General features: G+C 50.8%; 1 protein-coding gene across 4 annotated transcripts in view; it reads left to right on the top strand.

The window, feature by feature from the left end:
- The window catches only part of Rnf213 (ring finger protein 213), an 86,614-nt gene that overhangs the window by 48,580 nt on the left and 19,883 nt on the right, over window positions 1-18,151 (top strand). For all 4 annotated transcript variants that reach the window (XR_009592683.1, XM_060386279.1, XM_021639392.2 and 1 more), the window contains 17 exons: window positions 1,321-1,457; window positions 1,814-1,909; window positions 2,852-2,970; window positions 4,288-4,407; window positions 4,807-4,922; window positions 5,246-5,396; window positions 5,586-5,724; window positions 8,088-8,279; window positions 9,453-9,598; window positions 11,298-11,452; window positions 12,396-12,608; window positions 12,837-13,018; window positions 13,534-13,654; window positions 16,331-16,431; window positions 16,521-16,703; window positions 17,740-17,909; window positions 18,000-18,099. Coding sequence is in view for 3 of the 4 variants with exons in the window: in XM_060386279.1 (XP_060242262.1) it covers window positions 1,321-1,457; window positions 1,814-1,909; window positions 2,852-2,970; window positions 4,288-4,407; window positions 4,807-4,922; window positions 5,246-5,396; window positions 5,586-5,724; window positions 8,088-8,279; window positions 9,453-9,598; window positions 11,298-11,452; window positions 12,396-12,608; window positions 12,837-13,018; window positions 13,534-13,654; window positions 16,331-16,431; window positions 16,521-16,703; window positions 17,740-17,909; window positions 18,000-18,099 (2,441 nt within the window). In the remaining variant the exon portion in view is untranslated. The remainder of the gene's footprint in view (window positions 1-1,320; window positions 1,458-1,813; window positions 1,910-2,851; window positions 2,971-4,287; window positions 4,408-4,806; window positions 4,923-5,245; window positions 5,397-5,585; window positions 5,725-8,087; window positions 8,280-9,452; window positions 9,599-11,297; window positions 11,453-12,395; window positions 12,609-12,836; window positions 13,019-13,533; window positions 13,655-16,330; window positions 16,432-16,520; window positions 16,704-17,739; window positions 17,910-17,999; window positions 18,100-18,151) is intronic.

Genomic DNA, 18,151 nt, shown 5'->3' with positions numbered 1-18,151 from the left:
TCTTTCAGTGGCACCCTCAGAGCTGACTGGGCAGGTGCCAGGATGAAGGGCTTGCGAGGTGAAGATCTTTGGAAGAATTTGTCGCTAGAGCTTGAGGTTCAAGCCTGTGTCCTAAGGGTGAAATGGTGAGAAAGATCTCAGAGGGCCTCACAGCTCCACTAAAACACTTGATCCTTCCTGCCCAGAGGAGAGCGTCCAGAAGGGTCTTGGCAAAGGGACAACAGTGAGACAGAAGTCCTCATGGAAGCAGAGCAGTGGGGAAGCCTCAGTACTGTCAAAACAGAGAGGCAGATGGCATCCAGTCCTCTAGTCCCAGCACTCAGGAGGCAGAGGCAGGCAGATCTCTGAGTTCCATGCCAGCCTGGTCTGCAGAGTTTCAGGATAGCCAGGGCTACACAGAGAAACCTTGTTTTGAAAAACAAAGAAATGGTTAGGGGGCTGGAGTGCTCAATGGTTAGGAGCACTCAAATTTAACCCAAAGGACCTGGGTTCACTTTCCAGAACCCACGCAGAGCTCACAACCAGCTGTAGCGCTAGTTCATCAGGAGATTCAGTACCATTTGACCTAGATGACCACAGGCACACAGACGTACACGCAGGCAAACCATCCATACACAAAAAAATGCAAGTAAGAAAGGAAAGAACTGCTTGGGTGCAGACGCACAGGCTAATTATTGATTTTACGAAGGGGCATTAATTAGGCCATGAGGCATCTGGACAGGGCTCTCACTGGAACCCTCTAACAGTCTGTTGGCTTTGCTTAGCAACACAGAAGGTTCGGGTGTCAGCATCAGGTTTGGAGATGAGGAAAGCAGCAAAGATCAGCCGAGGAGGTGGGAACTGGAATCTGTCAGCACACCCTGAAGGATATGAGTTCGCAGGAGACCAATGGCTGACACTGTCCAGCAGTGTAACCGGTTCTCAACAAGGGGTCGTGACCTCTTCCTGTGTGGAATGACCCTTTTACAGGGATCACATCAGCAGATATTTACATTACGATTCATAACAGTAGCAAAATTAGTTATGAAGTAGCAACAAAAATAATATTATGGTTGGGCTCACCGCAGCATGAGGAACTGTTAAAGGTCGCAGCATTAGGAAGGTTGAGAAGCCGTTTGTGCTGAAGTTTCCCGAGACTCCAGAGGGGTCCAAAGCAGGAAGGAGAGCAGGTCATCTGTCAGGGCAAACCTCCCCTTACCTCAGGTGTCTTCTCTCTGGAGATCTCGGACCTGTGTTTTCTCTCTGTAGACACTGTGCCCCCATCGTGGGCAGGGCTCAACCCCCTTCTGTTCTAGGTTCTAACCTTTCCTCTCTTCGCAGATCACCACTTTCTCCAGACTGCTGACCAATCATGACTGTGACCTCTTGGGATCTGAACTGAGAGGGCTGGCCCCAAAGCCGACAGTCCTGTCGCTGCAGCAGTTTGACACGGAATATTCTTTCCTTAAAGATGTCCGGTGAGGTGCCTGCTAGCTGCATCCGTCAGGGCCTGGCCCCGTCAGGTGCACTGGCAAAGCTGTAACCAGTGCTTATTAATGAACTTGAAGGACGCTTCACTCTGTGGTGGCCTGGCCTCCTGCTCTGCCCCTTGGTCCTCACTACTCCATTCCTCTCACAAAGCTTCCCAGCCTGGTCCTCTGTCTCCTCAGGAAGCATTGCTGGCCATTTAGAGTTTTGCTGTGTCATCTGCCTCCCTGAGTAGGGCATCTTTCGTGCATTTTCCTGCCCTCACCCTTGCATCAGGGAATTCCTTTATCCATTTTCCGGGGCAGGGAACTAACTAACCCAGAAATCAATTCCCTTTCTCCTCCAGCTCCTGCTTAATGAACCCAGCCAGCCGTAAAATCCTAGTCATCCAGACGGACTTTGATGACGGTGTCCATAGCGCCCAGCTCGTAGCCTCTGCCAAGTATGTTTTCAGGGCCTATCCAGAAGCAACACGGGAAACAAACACTCACAGCCCCAGAAAAACCTCTTCCCTGCAAGCAGCACAATGTCATCAGAAACAGGGGTTAACAAGGAAATTCCTTCATTTCACCAGACAGCTAGTCTCTAGGGAATAGGTCACGGAAGCAACAGGACTGAGTCCTGTCCCAGCACTCATGTAAAGCAGGGTGTGGCAATACACTCTTACAGTGCTGGGGCTGGAGAGGCAGAGCCAGGTGAGACTTGGGCCCAGTGGCCAGCAAGGCCTAGTGAGACTCTCTGGAAACCAAGACCACTCCTGAGGAATGACACAAAAAGAGAGACAGAGAGAAAAATTGTAAAACACAAGTGTCAATAGTAGAACATTAATAGGATGTTTCAAAGCATCCTTGAAACATGTTTTGGTCACTGTTTGCAACTTCATGATATGAATTTATTGCAAATTCAAGGGCACTAACTAGACAGACTGTGTAGGCGCGTGCGCACATGCATGTATGTATGTAGTCTGTGTGGCTGGAACTGCATGATCATCACATGATAACCAACCAGTTCCCATCCCTGAGCTCCTCTTGAGTGTCTGTGCACTTTGCCTGCACGGATGTGTGTCCCTGGCGCCTGCAGAGACCACATGATGGCATTGGATGCGTCTCCTGGAACGGCTGTAATGTGTACAGGGTTCATAGGAAGGCCAGAGAGCCTTAGCCTGAGTCACGGCAAGGCAAGGCCCAGTGAAGCATAGGGTTCTATGCAAGAAGGATTGCTAATCCTGAGCAGAGGGTTCTGGGAGGGGTGGGAAGTGAGCCCCCCTCGCCACGGGGGTGTGAGCTGCATTTCTAGCTCCCGGAACTGTGAGACCCTGTCATCTCACAGGGCACACGCCAGCCATCTGTTTGCTTGGTGCAGATTTCTGTTTGTTTTTAAACAGGTACTCTGCCATCAATGAAATCAACAAAATACATGGGACACAGGACTGTGTCTTCGTTTATTTTATCACAAAGCTGTCCCGGATGGGAAGTGGTACATCCTACGTGGGGTTCCATGGAGGTAGGACCACACAACACTGTTTCTTTGAGTAGTGATTACAGTATTTCCCACGTGATCCTGTGTCTTAAATTAGAATCTGAATTCCAACAATACTACTGAGTTGCAATTAGATTTCGCACTCAGTCACTAAAGCCTTTATGTTTTGTTGGGTATGGTGGTTGCACACACTTTTGTTTTTCAAGACAGGGTTTCTCTGTGTAGCCTTGGCTGTCCTGAACTCACTCTGTAGCCAGGCTGGCCTCGAACTCAGAGCCGCCTACCTCTGCCTTCCTGAGTGCTGGGATTAATGGAGTGGGTTTACAAGTGGTTGGACACACTTGTAATCCCAGATTTCGGAAGGCTGAAGCAGGAGGATTGCAGGTTCAAGGCTAGCCTGGATTACACCGAAAGACTTGGTTTCAAGAAACAAACTTTTGCACATAGCAGTGGCTTCAGCATCTCTTTGTCTCCATTAGGTGAGCGTTGCCATCTCCCTGACTCCCACTTCTATGATACAGGGAATTCTGAGGTGTTCCCACCTCACTAGTACCAGCTTTACTTTTATCTCCTTTCAGTTTTGTGTTCTCTTCATATCCCTCTGCTATTCTCTCTGCATAAGGCATGTGTGTTCCAGAATTCAGAAACAACAGAGGTGATTTTAAACAGTACTTAAACAGTACTTAGGTTGATCTCGCTGACAGGTCTTGTGGTTTCTCGTATGTCATCTGCCTAGTCTTCAGGGTACTGATCACTCCTTTAACAGTGGTGTAATTACAGATCTGGGTTGGGTGCTGGGTCGATGGCTCAAAGGGACCTGATGCCTCTTTTGACCTACAAGCACACCAGGAACACACATGCAGGCAAATACTCAGATACATAAGAGTAAATCAATCAATCTTTAAAATAAATTCTGGGTTAGCCCAGCAAGATGGCTCAGTACGTAACAGGGCTTTGCTGTGGAACCACCTGAGTTTGAGCCCCAGGGTCCACATGCTGGGAGGAAAGAAGCAACGATCTCTTCTGAACCCTGAACTCACACAAGTGCCATGACACAGGGGCACACACACATTCAAGTACATACACAACATAATGAAAGCCAGGTTGGTGGTCCGTCATTGTTTGTAAGCAACAAGAAAATAGACAGTCAGAGCAGCCCGCACTGACCCTGTCCTTCACGCAGAGCAGCCCGCACTGACTCTGTCCTTCACGCAGAGCAGCCCGCACTGACTCTGTCCTTCATGCAGAGCAGCCCGCACTGACTCTGTCCTTCACGCAGAGCAGCCCGCACTGACTCTGTCCTTCACGCAGAGCAGCCCGCACTGACTTTGTTCTTTACAGGGCTGTGGCGCTCTGTACACATTGATGACCTTCGCCGATCCACAATCATGGCCTCAGATGTCACCAGACTGCAGAATGTCACCATCAGCCAGCTGTTCAAGCCAGTGGGCAAACCTGAGCGTGAGTCACAGGACAGTTATCTGGGGACATGGTGTAGGGGAATGGCAGCTGTGGTGCTGGAGGCAGAGCAGCTCTCTGTCCCAGCCCGTGACCCTCAGCAGAGTTCACAGTTCACAGTGGGCAGTGCCAAGGAGAAGGCCACACGAGTATGCCCCAGCATGCCAGGGTAATGTATGGTTCCTTTGCCAGCCCTCAGAGACCAAACTAGTGAGCACCTGAGCCGGGAATGGGAGCTGATATACAAGACACGGGTTCCCTTTACTAGGGCCATCACTGCGGACAGGGCCAGGGAGGCCTGGCAAGTCCCACTTAGGCATAACCCCAGACAGTCTGCCATGCCCCATTCTGGTCCTGCATGCTAACTTTGACATGTCTGCCTTGCCTTCCGCCTGGTACAAGATGACCCAGAGGAGGAGATGGAGACAGAGACCAGCAAGTCAGGGGAAGTGCCAGAGGAAGAAATGGAAGTGGAAGGCACAGAGATGGAGAAGGCCTCTGACCCAGGAGGCTCTGATGTGAGTCTTGCTTTTCTCATCAGCTAAGGGAGAGTCTTGAGCTGCCTTCCTGGGAGTTAAGGAATCCCGTGTTTATGACTGAGGGAGGGGAGGTGGGGTTAATCGGAACCTCCCCTCTCCACAGTAGATATGTAAGGGAATCGTGCCTCTCACTGTGTTAGCTCTGTCCCGTTCCTTCATCCCTTCCCATCTGTGAATGCTAGTCATCAGGAGGGATGGCTGGGAGGTGTGACTTTTGCCATCTTTAACTACCAACTGGAACCACACAGTCGCTAACATCTCCAGACCGTAGTCCCACATTAGAAGCCTTGCTCTCTTCTCAGTGCTCACAGGTCCTGGACACCACCAGACTGCTGCGAAGCTGCGTGCAGGGTGCTGTGGGGATGCTGAGAGACCAGAATGAAAGCTGTGCGCGCAACATGCGGAGAGTCACCATTCTTCTTGGCCTCTTAAATGAAGACAACACACGCAACGGTAAGCACTGTGTGTCGAGGGGCATCCAGTGGAGAGGGCAAGCCTTCATGGTTCGTGGGCCTGACAGGCTACATAGTAATCTGTCAGGTTCTGTTGGAGACCTTCCCTGGCCAAAGGGTCAAACTCTGTGATGGGCCTACAGCCTAATGTGCATGAACAGAACAAACTGGGTCCCTGCTATCTTCACAGCCTCTTTTTTGCGGAAATCTAAGATGCGCCTCCATCTTCTTCTAAACAAGCAAGAAGAAAACCAGGTCCACAGTCTAAAGGAGTGGGTCAACAGGGAGGCTGCAAATCAGGATGCCCTGCAGGAGGCAGGCACCTTCAGGTACAAGGGGGAAAGAAGCAAGAAGCCCGGAGGCCTTTGCACAATGCCAGTGCTGTGATGTTCTCTGTTGGTGTGACTCAGTGCTGTGATGTTCTCTGTTGCTGTGACTTCTGTATGTACTCTGTTGGTGTGACAGTTCTGCTGGTGTTATGGTTGTGAAGTTCTCCTGCTGGTGTGATGGTTGTGAAGTTCTCCTGCTGGTGTGATGGTTGTGAAGTTCTCCTGCTGGTGTGATGGTTGTAAAGTTCTCCTGCTGGTCTGACTGTTGTGAAGTGTTGGTCTGACTGTTGTGAAGTTCTCCTGCTGGTCTGACTTGTGAAGTTTTCCTGCTGGTCTGACTGTAAAGTTCTCCTGCTGGTCTGACTGTTGTGAAGTTCTCCTGCTGGTCTGACTGTTGTGAAGTTCTCCTGCTGGTCTGACTGTTGTGAAGCTCTCCTGCTTGGCACTCTTATAAGTGCTCAGGCATTTCTTCCTACTCACCCTGAGCAGATTTGAGATGTAACTTGCCCTGCCAAGGGCCTTAAATGAACCTGGGTGGTGGGATATTAATGCTCTTTTTATTTGTTTTATTTATTTATATTTGTTTTATTTAAATATATTTTAATAAAATATTCAGAGAAACCCTCAGCTCATCCATTCCTGTGGGATCTGCTTGCCAGTCTGTTTGAAGCCACAGAAAGTGTTGTCAGAGGCTTGAGCTGACAAGGACACCTGTTGCCTGAGGTGACACTCTCTACAGCATTAGGAGCCAGGAGAGTACTTAATAGTTTCTACAAAACTGTCACCATTTCTTCTGGACTTGTGAGGAGCGTTGAAGAGCCTGTGTTGGCGGTCTGGAGGGCCTCGGGCTCTCCAGCTGTGTCTTCGTCTCTACAGACAGTGGTTCCGCTGTGTGGCCTTTGACCACACTGATGGGGGATGACTGTTGCCGGTGGCTCTGCTTCCTCGATGTGGGGCTTTTGTATTTCACTGACCTCTTTCTTGCCTCCTTCCACTTTCTGAAGGGACCGGCAAGACCTGATTATCAACGCCAGCTACATTTCTGCTTCCATGCCTGCTGGCCACCTTGCTAGTGTGTTTTCTATCCATATACACACTCCGTCTCCTTTTTCTGTGCCTCTTTGCTCTGGAATTTGTTAGGTCTCTAGGATTCAGAGCAGAGTAGGTGGTCTCAGTGCTCACGGCAGTGCTGGTACTACAACCCCTGATGGCTGCCTCCCAAGCTGTCCCTCGAACAGCTGCACATGTGTCCTCTGGGGTGGCTGGCCCCAAAGCCTACCTTAAGTGCTGATTGGCTTCAGCTCCCCAGTACCCCACGTATTGGGTTTTCTTTTTCTGATTCTGTGTTTGCAGTGAGGGTCTCCCAGCTTGCCTCCAGCCTTCACGTTTGTCCTTATCTCTGCTTCTCACTGTTTGAGGTGTGCCTGTTAAACCAAAGGGTGTCTTTGTCCACTGAGACGTCTGTTTTCTTCCTCAGGTTTTTCTTTTTTTAAATCTCTTCTGTTCAAGTTCTCTATATTAGATGCTCACACTAAGTACAGTCTCAACATTACTTAATTCTTTTAATTTACTGCAGCTTTTGTAATCAATTTTAGGCTTAGCTATCTAAGCTGTATAGATGTGTATGGTGCTAGACTTGAACTCAGGTCCTGGCTCCCTCTAAGCTGCTGCTCTCCCACTGCATCACATCCCAGCTCCAAGCATGTCAGCAGCAAAGTGTCTTGTAGGTAATTCACACAGTTGACCTTGGCTGTCTCAAGCCCACAGGTGCAGTGCACAGAAACATCGAAAACTCCATCCCTGGAAGCATGCTTTCTTGACTGACCTGGAGAAAGCTGACTTTGGGCTCTCTTTTATTGTAGCTGCATAAAGTTTCCTTCTCAGCGAATCTGGTCATTGTTTTCATTGTTAATAGAACTGGATGGCTGGTTCTGAACACCGCCAGTGCCTCTACCTTTCTGATGAGGGTTCAGTCATAGCTGTAGAAGCAGGTTCCACCCGGTTCTACCTCTAATCTTCTATGGTCCTGTCTGTCTCTTCCCTCACTTCCCACTCCCCCTCTTCTGCTGTTTTGTTTACGAGTGTTTTCATGCATGTGTGCCTGTGTGCCACCCTCAGAGTCCAGAGAGGGTGTCATATCCTAGAACTGGAGTTACAGATGGTTGTGAGCTGCTTTGTGGGTGCCAAGTCTCATCTGTTTGTGGAAGCACTGTTAACACTGAGCTCTCTCTCCAGCTGCTTTCTGGAAGATGCTGAAAAGCTGTTGCTCTGGCTTCCATGTGGGACCCTCAGGAGGGGTACGTGGTGGCGCAGGGCATGTCCCAGTTGCCTGACCACAGCAGCTTCCCTCTGCCCTGTTGCAGGCATACCCTTTGGAAGAGGGTCCAGGACGTGGTCACCCCCTTCCTGGCCAGCATGATATCTCACATGGACAGAGATGGCAACCTGGAGCTGCTGGCACAGCCAGATTCACCAGCCTGGGCCCAAGATCTGTGGATGTTTATTTACGGTGACGTTAAGTTCCTGAACATCCCTCTTTTGCTGAACAACACATGGTGAGTGGGCGCCTTGCTTTGGTAGATGGAAGGCCATTGTCAGGAGAACAAGCAGCTCCTTGTTCTCTCCCCAAGCTCCTGATGTGCAAGTAGTGCCCTTAGGGATCACAAGTAGCCTGGGGGGTCAGAGCAGCAGGCAGTGCTCACCACTGAGCACGCAGGGGATGGTTAGGTCACCACATGCTGAGCTGGGCTGAGCCTGTACTTTGCCTTCCCTGTTCTTGTCCCCGTCCCAGGGCCTGACCTTGTGGGGCTCCAGGATGTAGGCTACCAAGAAATACACAGAGGAAAGGAGTATGGAAAAATGTGTGTGGGTGCCACATTTGTGGGTACCCATAGAGCCAAGAAGTGGGTGTCGGATCCCCTGGAGCTGGAGTTAGAGGCAGTTACCCAATATGAGTACCAGGAACAGAACTCAGGTCCTCTGGAAGAGCCGCTGAGCCATCTCGCCAGGCCTGGAAGTGGGATTGTGAATTGCTGTGGAAGTACCTAAGTATGAGGTGCTGCCGATGTCGCCATGTTCAAGCCTTAAGTGCACGAGCATGTGGAGGACAGGGGTCAGCACGGGGTGTCTTCCTCCACCACTCTCCACCTTTCAGGAAAGGTTTCTCTGTGCGTGCGTGTGTGCGGGGGTGGGTGAGTGTGTATGTACATGGTTGTCCACAGAGACCGGAGAGCCCTTGGAGCCGGAGCTACACGGGGTTGTAAGCCATCTGATAGGGTGGCTAGGAACTGCACTCCGGTCTCCCGGAAGAGCACTGTGCTCTTCCTGCTGAGCCATCTGCCCACACCCTCCCGCCTTAGATTCTGAGACTGACCTCATGGGAAGCGCACCTATTTGGTAGATTGGCTGTTCAGCCAGCACCAGGAACAATGAGTCCCCAGCTCCCTCCCAGCACTGGGGTTTCCGGTGCATGCAGTTGTGCCCAGCTTCTTTAAAGGGTGTTGGAATTCTAGGCTGAGGCCCTCAGGCTTGCACAGCACTTCACTGAGCCACCCCCCGCCCCCCATCTCGTCTCTCCTTGTTTTCTTGCTGTTCTAAAATGGTGCATCTCCCATGTGGGCAAGGGCTCCATTACAGCCTCTCAGGACTGAGGGTTTGCTGTCGGCTGTGCACACTCGTGTCTCCAGCTCCCTCTCACACAAGCCTTGCTCTCATTTGCCTTGCTGCAGGTCAAAAACTGACAGGTCTTCCATCCTGGTGCAGAGCCACATGAGCCTGCCCAAGGAAGCCTGGAACAGCGTCCCTTTCAGCTGGCGGATCAGGGACTACCTGGAGGAGCTCTGGGTTCAGGCTCAGTATATCACAGATGCGGAGGGTGAGTCTGCCCCACTGCGCCCAAGGCCGTGCGGGTGGCTTAAGCCGCCCAAGCCGGCAGAGTTTTAACAGTCTGGATGTGGAATAGCTCCCAATATGGCACTCCTTCATCTGAGACTTTCTGTTGAAGGGCTGACAAGATGGCTCAGTGAGTAAAGGCACCTGAGTTCAGTCCTTGGTGTCAGCATGGTATGAAAGAACAGAGGGCCACACCGTTACAACCTGTAACCAATTCTCTTAACTCCCTGACGGCCCTGCTCCCAGTTTCCAGCCCCTTCAAATGCTTCCCTTAACCATTCCTAACTATTCCTCCTTTGCTCTCCCACAGTCTGCTTCAGCAGCCCATCTCCCAGTTTTCCTAGCAGCTTCAAACCATAACTGCTCAGCTCAGCCTCTTCTATCTCAACCATCTCCTAAAAACATCTTCTGCACCCCTCTCTTCTCATCTGTTATTATTATTGTTGTTGTTATTACTATCATTATAGATTTCTCTGTGTAATAGCCCTGGCTGTCCTGGGATGCCTTGTAGACTAGGCTGGCCTCAGAGCTCCATCTGCCTCTGCCTTCCTGAGCCCTGGGATCAAAGGTGTGCGCCTCCACACCCAGCTCAGCTGAGAAAAAAAAAATTTTTTTTTTGCTTCCCTTTAATTTTTTTATTTAAAAAAATTATTTTTATTTTTTTCGCAATTCAATATCTATACTGATGGAAGCCCCTCCCTCAACTCCTCCCGGCCCCACCCTCCCTTCCCCTTCCTCCTTATGCCCTTCCTCTAGCCCACTGAAAGGGGGAATTCTCCTTTGCCATCTGCCAGAGCTTGTCAAGTCTCATCAGGACTGCCTTTTTTTTTTTTTGCTCACAATTCTTAAAAGGCCACTTGACTGGCAACTGGGTATTCTTTAAAGGTCCACATGCACAAGATAAGGCACACAGACATGCACAAATACAGGTAACCATAAATTAACATGTTGAAGGAGCAAGTCTCCATCAAGGATGACATGACAAGGGTAGCCTTTGATGCGACCTTTAGTCACTGTTTGGTGCATGGCACAGTGGGTCAGGGTACATCGGGAAAGAGCTTGCTTCCTCAAGTAGGAAGGTCATTCTCATCTAAAGCTCTTGGACAACTCAGGTGGCAGCCTGGGGAAATGTCCCCACTGTGGAACTTTATCAGGAAATGCTGGCAGGAGGGCAGCATCCTCCCCGTTTGGAGCCACCAGGCCCTCCCAGTCACATAGGAGGGATTAGGCCATTGTCCCTCTAGGAAGAATGACATATAACATCTTGTGAAAAGTTGCTTTCTGCCAGAAGTGCCGTCAGCCCTCACTCCTCAGAGGCTGATGCAGACATCCTCGCTGACCTTGGTCAGCATTCTCTCCTGTTTCCTGGCCACAGCCCATCCCCCTGCTCCGAGGGTGGCATGTGTCAGCCGTGGAAAGGCAGGGCACTAGGTGCTGTGGCGCTCCTCCTGTTCACCTGGAGCTCTTGCAGCACAGGGGCAGTGTCTGGTTTAGCCCCTTTGCTAAAGTTAGTGACCTAAATTTAGCCCTGGTTCTGCCCCTTTGTTTTCCCTACCATCTGGACAGTGGCTGCACCATCTTTTTTCTGGGCTCCAGCTCAGCAGAGCCACCCTCCAGCCTAGTCTCCTTTATGGGGCCATGATTTCTCCTGCTTATGCCACTCTCTGTCTTCCTCTCTGTAGGATTACCGAAGAAGTTTGTGGAAATCTTCCAGAAAACTCCCCTCGGCATGTTTCTTGCTCAACTCTCTGTGGCACAGCAGCAGGAACTCCTGCAGAGCTACTCCAAGGACTTCCTGCTCTTGACCATGAGAGTGTCTTCAGGGGAGGAGTTACAGGTGGGTATGGTGTCAGGGTCAGGAGTAGACGAGAGCACATCCTCACCTCAGACAGAGCTGCCAAATCAGAATACCGTAGAGCTGGGTGGCATGGTCTGGCCAGGCCCTCGGCCTCCACTCTGCTTCTAGAACTACTGAACCTGTGTCATCTGCAGGAGCTCTAGGATAGCCCTGTAGCTGCCAGTGTAATGGTATACATCGATAATCCCAGCACTGGGGTGACAGAGGCAAGAGAACAGAAGTTCAAGGCCAGCCTGGGCTGCATGAGACCAATATAATAACAACAACACCAACAATAATAATAATAAATTAAGTTCAGTGGAGAGATTGATGCATGTGACTCCCTAAAACCGTTGTCACTGCATAGGTACAAAGTTGAGAACATGTTACAATTAATATCTGGTCAGAGCTTAATGCAGTCCACCTAGGGGTCATTAAGAATTTAGCATTGCTTGACTTGTGAAACTTACAAGCCACCTGCTGATGGGAACAATCAGACGTCTAGATACAGCACACACTTCAGTGTAAACAACCCTTAGTGCTGTATTTACATGTCCTCAGCAAAATGTGTGAGTGTGACAGTGTGGGATTCTAGAGGCTGAACCAAGTCTCTGCCTCGGGCTGGATCTCAGTTCAGTCCCCAGAACCCACGGAAGTATACAACGCCTGTATCTCTGGTGCCCTCCCCCCATCATCACTAAGAAAATGACCCACACCTGCATCTGACGGGGCATTTTCCCAACTGAGGTTCCCTCCTTCCATATAATTCTATCTTGTGACTGGCCAATGAGGAAAATGGCTGTAAGACACAACCAAAGTGCAGCCAGGTGATCACAGGCCTGACTTTTCAATGTTCTTTTTAGAGCTTTTGAGTATTTGATTTTCCATAGGAAAAGATGAACTCCTCATGTACAACTACTTGCTGAAATTCTTTTGTCTCCAGTTTCTGCAGATGGCCCTGTGGTCCTGCCTCAGTGAGCTCCAAGTGGCTTCAGGGGTACCTGAGGACGAGCTCTCCTTGCCCTGGGTGTACCTTGCCTATCAGCACTTCAGGATAAGGCTGCAGAACTTCTCCAGAATTTTGACCATCCAACCCCAGGTTCTGCGCAGCCTCAGTGAAGCAGCAGAGAACCACAGCTTGGCTGGGTGTGAACTGGTACGGGTCCACTTGGGGAACCTGTGCCTGCCCTCAGTGACTGCCTCAGATTCCATCCTGGGAGCAGAGGGCTTATTATGGAGCGTGTTATAGATTCCTTATGGGCACATCAGCAGCTGCCAGGGGTGGGTTACAAGTCTGGTTAAAGTAGGTGGTGACGGAGCTTAAAACACGGGTGGCGGCAGAGAGGAGGCCCTGCTGGGTCACATGCTAGTTCTTCTCTTCCAGACACTGGATGCCTTTGCAGCAATGGCCTGTGTTGAAATGCTGAGGGGAGACATCCTGAAGCCGAGCCCTCAGGCTTGGCTACAGCTGGTGAAGAACCTGTCTGTGCCACTGGAGTTTGTCTGTTCAGAAGGGTATTTTCGGGACAGTGGGAGCATGACAAAATCTGTCGCCCAGGAGGTCAGGTGAGCAGCAGGCGCCTGCCTCTGAGTTGTCTGTGCTCACCCCGGAACCTACCAAACCCAAAAGTCTAATTGAGAAGGGTGGGCGGGCCTTCCTGGGCCATGAGGGCTGCTCACCTCGTTCACCTGCTTACCAGCAGGCTCTCTCTCAAGTGCTGGCCACTTTATTTGATTGTAAAGAGGCAGGACCGCTTCCTTCCGGGGTGGGAGGAAGTGGACATGTTACAATGCAGGCAGTGTGAAAAGACAGCAGGGACAGGTAGGGCAAGTGGAGAAGGGGCAGGCTGCCGAGGTCAAGAAGCAGTCAGTTTGCTGTGCTGAGCTTGCAGGACCAATGTGTACTGAGGCATTGAACTTGAGGCAGGTCTTAGCTGATGTGTGGAAGCTTGTCTGCAGCACAGTGCTGTCCAGGCAAAGCGCCCTACAGCCTCAGCTCTCGCCCTTCGCTCAGCTCCTGCTCTCCCCCCATAGCTCAGGCTCTGCTGTCAGAAGTCACTGGGTAACACCTTCTTTCGCAGAGCCCTGTGGAACCGAATTTTCTCTGTTGCACTCTTTGTGGAGCATGTCCTCCTGGAGACCCAGAGCCAGATTCCTGAGCTGAGTCAGCTGGTGACCAAGCACGTCTTCTTACTAGACAAGGTGAGCACTAGGCTCATGTAAAAGTCTGCGCTGTGAGAGCTGCAACCTCCCTTGCCAGTTTCCTCTGGTTGGTTATCGCTTAGTGCTCTGGCAAGTTGACAGAGCTGTGCAAAGGGCAGTGATGGTGGCAGCTGTGTGACTGTTTCCTCTCTGAGATTGCCACACCAGGGCATGTCGCTGAGCATTCAGTTGCAGAAGCAGGGATGCAATTAGCCAGCCTGTGACCCCTGTGGGAGGTCTGAGGAGATTTAGGGTCACTACAGCGACCCTAAAATTATCCAGTGGCCCAGGTGCCACAACAACCATGAGGAAGAGCAAGTGAACAGGATGCCCCTGGGTTTCTGCCCCTCCCCACCTTTGATAATGCAAGTGATATTACAGGGAGCTGTTCTGCGGAAAAAGCTATCATCTCTGAGCATGCTGGCAGCAGAGACCCCTCAGCACCACACAGCCTTTGCCTCCCTTTCACTTACCTGGTCCCATTCATTGAGACCTTTACATGGGGGAAGCCAGCTGGGGATGGTCCTTCACATCAGATGCGGAGAAATACAGCTCAAGGTTGCATGCAGCCCTTGAAGTGCAGGTGGTGTGATGGGAGGGTGACATGGAGGCCAGGTCCCGAGGAACAGAATGGAGTGGCTCGTTCCTCACTAATGTCACAGCTGCAGAACGGCTCCCAGGAGCCAAGTGCGCAGGGTTCTTCAGCCTTGTCCCTTTGCCGCCTTTCGCCCACTGATCTGGGGAGGCTTTCCCTACCATCACCCACAGCCCATGGGGAGTGAGCGCGTTGCCATTGTGTTGTGCCACTCATTCCCACTGTCCGGCTGGATGTGTTGGATGAAATCTGTGCGGAGATGCTGGGCCTCATGTCCCACTTTGTCAGGACAGAAGGCTGGGTTTGTGTGTTTGCAAAGCTACCTCACATCATTGATCTGACCCGACCAGGGGTTAACAGTCATGATGTCCCCAGCCTCTTCCAACAAGTACTGTTTAAAAAAAAAAAAAAAAAAAAACAAAAAAAACCTCGGGATTGGATTTTCCTTTTCAGTTAGCTATGATCGAAAACACAGATGACAGACAGACATAAAATCAGCAAGGCAGACAGGCAGCCACCAAGATTCTTGTGTATATGATCTGTCTCACATAACAGTCTTTCTAAACATGTTGCTACAGTGTTTGCTCTCTAGTTGGTTGGCTCTGTTTCCGTTATGACCCAGCCAGAAGTCTCCTGCCATATTTGAAGCTTGTGCTAAGGTGCATATTACATGAAGCTCCCGCTTGAGCCACGCACGCCACTGACAGTGAGCACAACACACCACTGCGCGGCCATCCTCATGGTCCAGCTCAAGCTTTCTGTCTACACAGAAACAGCCTCCACTGACCAGCTCTCTCAGCCTTCACTTCCCCACAACCTCTCTTCTGCCTTCTGAGCCTGACTGGCACAGGAGCCTCACATGAACAGAACTTACAGGATTTGTCAAGTGTAGTTGTGCCCGGCAGAGACACTTCTTAGGTACACTAAAGCAGACACTTTGGCTTTGTTCAGGACGGTTGGACTCCCCAAGCATCCAGAACCTGGGATGCCCTGAATGGCTTCCGAAGAGCTGTTGCTGTTAGTGTGGGCATCCCTGCACAGATAGTGCACAGGGCCAGTTGTGCAAGCCAGCCTTCCTGCGGGGCTATGGCTGTGGAATACAGTGCTACAGCAGGCATACACTAAATGGCGTGTGGGGGTGACCACAACATGGGTCTAAAGCATCGGCTTGTCTCCCCCAAAGCCGACATTTGTTTTAAAGGTTAGTAGTGTATACACAGCCAGTCCTTAAAGGAGGAGGTGGGGAAATTTCAAAAGTTGGGAAGTTTGTCCTTTAAAAAGCAGCAGCACCGGCAGGGCTGGAGGTTGGTGCAGTGGACCTGACTTCGAGCAGACCCACAGGTAGTGACTTTATCCCTTCACTGAGGTGGAGACAGGATCCCTGAGGCTGCCTGTCAGTTTAGCTGAGACCATTCGCAGACTCTGCCTTTTAAAACAAGAGGTCGAGGGTGGACTTGAGGGATGACACCCAGAGCCGACGTCCTCCAGTCTCCACAGATGTGCACATACATAGATGAAAATCAGCCACAAAAGGGGCACTTTGGGACAGTGAGAGGGCTCAGTGGGTGGAGGTCCCATCAAACCCGACAACCTGAGTCCACACAGATGGAAAATGAGATTGCAATTAAAAAAAAGACATTTAAAACTTGGGGCTCTTCCTCCTCCTCCTCTTCCTCTTCTCTTCCTCAGTATGTATGCAGTTCTTGCAATCCTGGAACTCACCATGTAAACCAGGCTGGCCTCAACTCACATGGGGGTTTTGCCTACATGTATGTCTATGCACCAAGTGCATGCCTGGTTCCCAGGGAGGCCAAAGAGGGAATAGCAGATCCCCTGGAACTGGAGTTACAGATGGTTGTGAGCTGTCGTGTGGGTGCTGGGACTTGAGCCAGGACCCTCTGGAACAGCAGCCAGTGCTCTGAACTGCTGAAGCACCTCTCCAGTCCCCAAAATGTGGGACCTTTCTAAGGCAAGCATCACAAGAGCCAGTACTGCACGACCGCAGCCCCCGAGCCACGGGTGCTGGGTCACACTCAGACTCCTGTGCAGCCGCACTGCTCACCACTGCCCTTCTCACTCAGTGTCTTGAAGAGGACTCTGACATCAAGACCCACAGGCCATTTGTGGCTGTAATGGCCACACTCCGTGACTGCAAGGACAAAGCCTGCAGGACCTTCAGCAGGTGAGGTGTGCTGTGCCTAGAACTGGGATGGAAAGAAATGCTTGCAGCCAGCTTTTCTGCGCTGGAACTGATTGCCTTCTTGGGTTTAGGTTTGGTATTCAGCCGTGTTTAATCTGCCATGGAGATGCACAAGACCCTGTCTGTCTGCCCTGTGATCATGTCTTCTGCCTACCTTGCATCAGAACCTGGCTTGTCCCGGGACAGATGTTATGCCCCTACTGCTTAACTAACTTGCCAGACAAATTCTCACCAGCTGTTTCCGAGAAGTACAGGTAAAACACCACAACCTCCCCTCTTTTTTTCCAGTATGGTCTTCAGAAATTCCAGGTCTTAGACAGCTTTCTCTGGGTGTAAAGCTGGTTTCAGAGGACTTTCATAAGCACCCCCAGAAGCAAGCCTTCCCAGACATCTGCCTCAAAATCCCTTTCCCAAACATGGAGATACAAACTTAGGAAATAAACCAGAAAGTGGCAAATAAAGCCCTTGGAAGAAAACCAAGCACATAGGTGCAGTCTGACATCTTTCAGTGGAGGGGCCTGAAGCTCTGCTGGGGATGGAACTCAGGGATTCATTCCTGCAGGCTCACAAGTGCCCTGCCACTCACCCAAACCCTAGCCAACATCTCCCTTCTTTGTATATGTGTGTGTGTGTGTGTGTGTGTGTGTGTGTGTGTGTGTGTGTGTAAATAAGTATGTGTATCTGTGCGCATGCACCTGCCTGCAGATATTTTCCTTGATCACCCTCTACTTCATCTTTTGGGACAGACACCCCAGCAACCCAGGAGCTTGTCTCTTTGACTGGATGAGCAGAGAGTGGGCTCTAGGGATCCTAGTGCTGAGATTGCAGGTGCAAGGCAGGTCCATGGAACCATGTCCGCTGCTCCTCAGTCTTCAAGATGTGTGCATGCAGTCTTAGTCTGGGAGGATGAAGGCAGATCTGACCCAGCTTTCAGGTGATGGAGGAGCAGAGGCCCCAGCACTACAGGCCTCAGCAGCCCTGACTCATCCTGTGAGTCCCTGTGCTCTACGACACCCAGTGGTCCAGACAGTGACAGTGCCCCTAGAAGCAGTCCTGACACTTGCAGTTTGAAGACCAGTTCTGATCATCTCATTTGTTGATTCAAAGTCCAAATGGAAAGAAAAAAAAAGAGCCTACTTTTAATCCCAGCAATTAGTAGCATGACACAGAACTGCCATGAGTTCAAGGTCTAACAAACCTAAACACTGGTATTTACTAAATACCCAACACGATCCCATCGCCGTGCCGGGAAGCGTTGGAAACACCTTGGCAATCCCCCTCCCTCCTAAGGAGAGCCATTGAGAAGCACGCCCGTTTCCGGCACATGTGCAACAGCTTCTTCGTGGACCTGGTCTCCACCATGTGCTTCAAGGACAACACTCCGCCTCAGGGGCCTGTGATTGACACCCTGTTGTCCTTGCTCTTCATCCAGAAGGAGCCCCTTAGAGACGCTTCTCAAAGTGAGTCACCCTCTCCCTGTAATTGTCCGAGGCAGAGTCTTGCCTCAGCTTTGTACCATGATGGCTACAGTCCTTTCTCTCTGGCTGCAGAACACCGTGAGCACACGAAGTCTCTGTCTCCATTTGACGATGTTGTTGACAAGACCCCTGTTACCCGCTCCGTGGTGCTCAAACTCCTCCTCAAGCACAGGTCTGGAGCGAGAATTTTATTTCTTTGAAAAACACAGAAATAGTCTGGGAGT

The sequence above is a fragment of the Meriones unguiculatus genome, chromosome 7 (genome assembly GCF_030254825.1).
Source record: "Meriones unguiculatus strain TT.TT164.6M chromosome 7, Bangor_MerUng_6.1, whole genome shotgun sequence".
NCBI lineage: Eukaryota > Metazoa > Chordata > Mammalia > Rodentia > Muridae > Meriones > Meriones unguiculatus.
The sequence above is the reverse complement of the archived record's forward strand: the minus strand, read 5'-3'. Positions and strand labels throughout refer to the sequence as shown.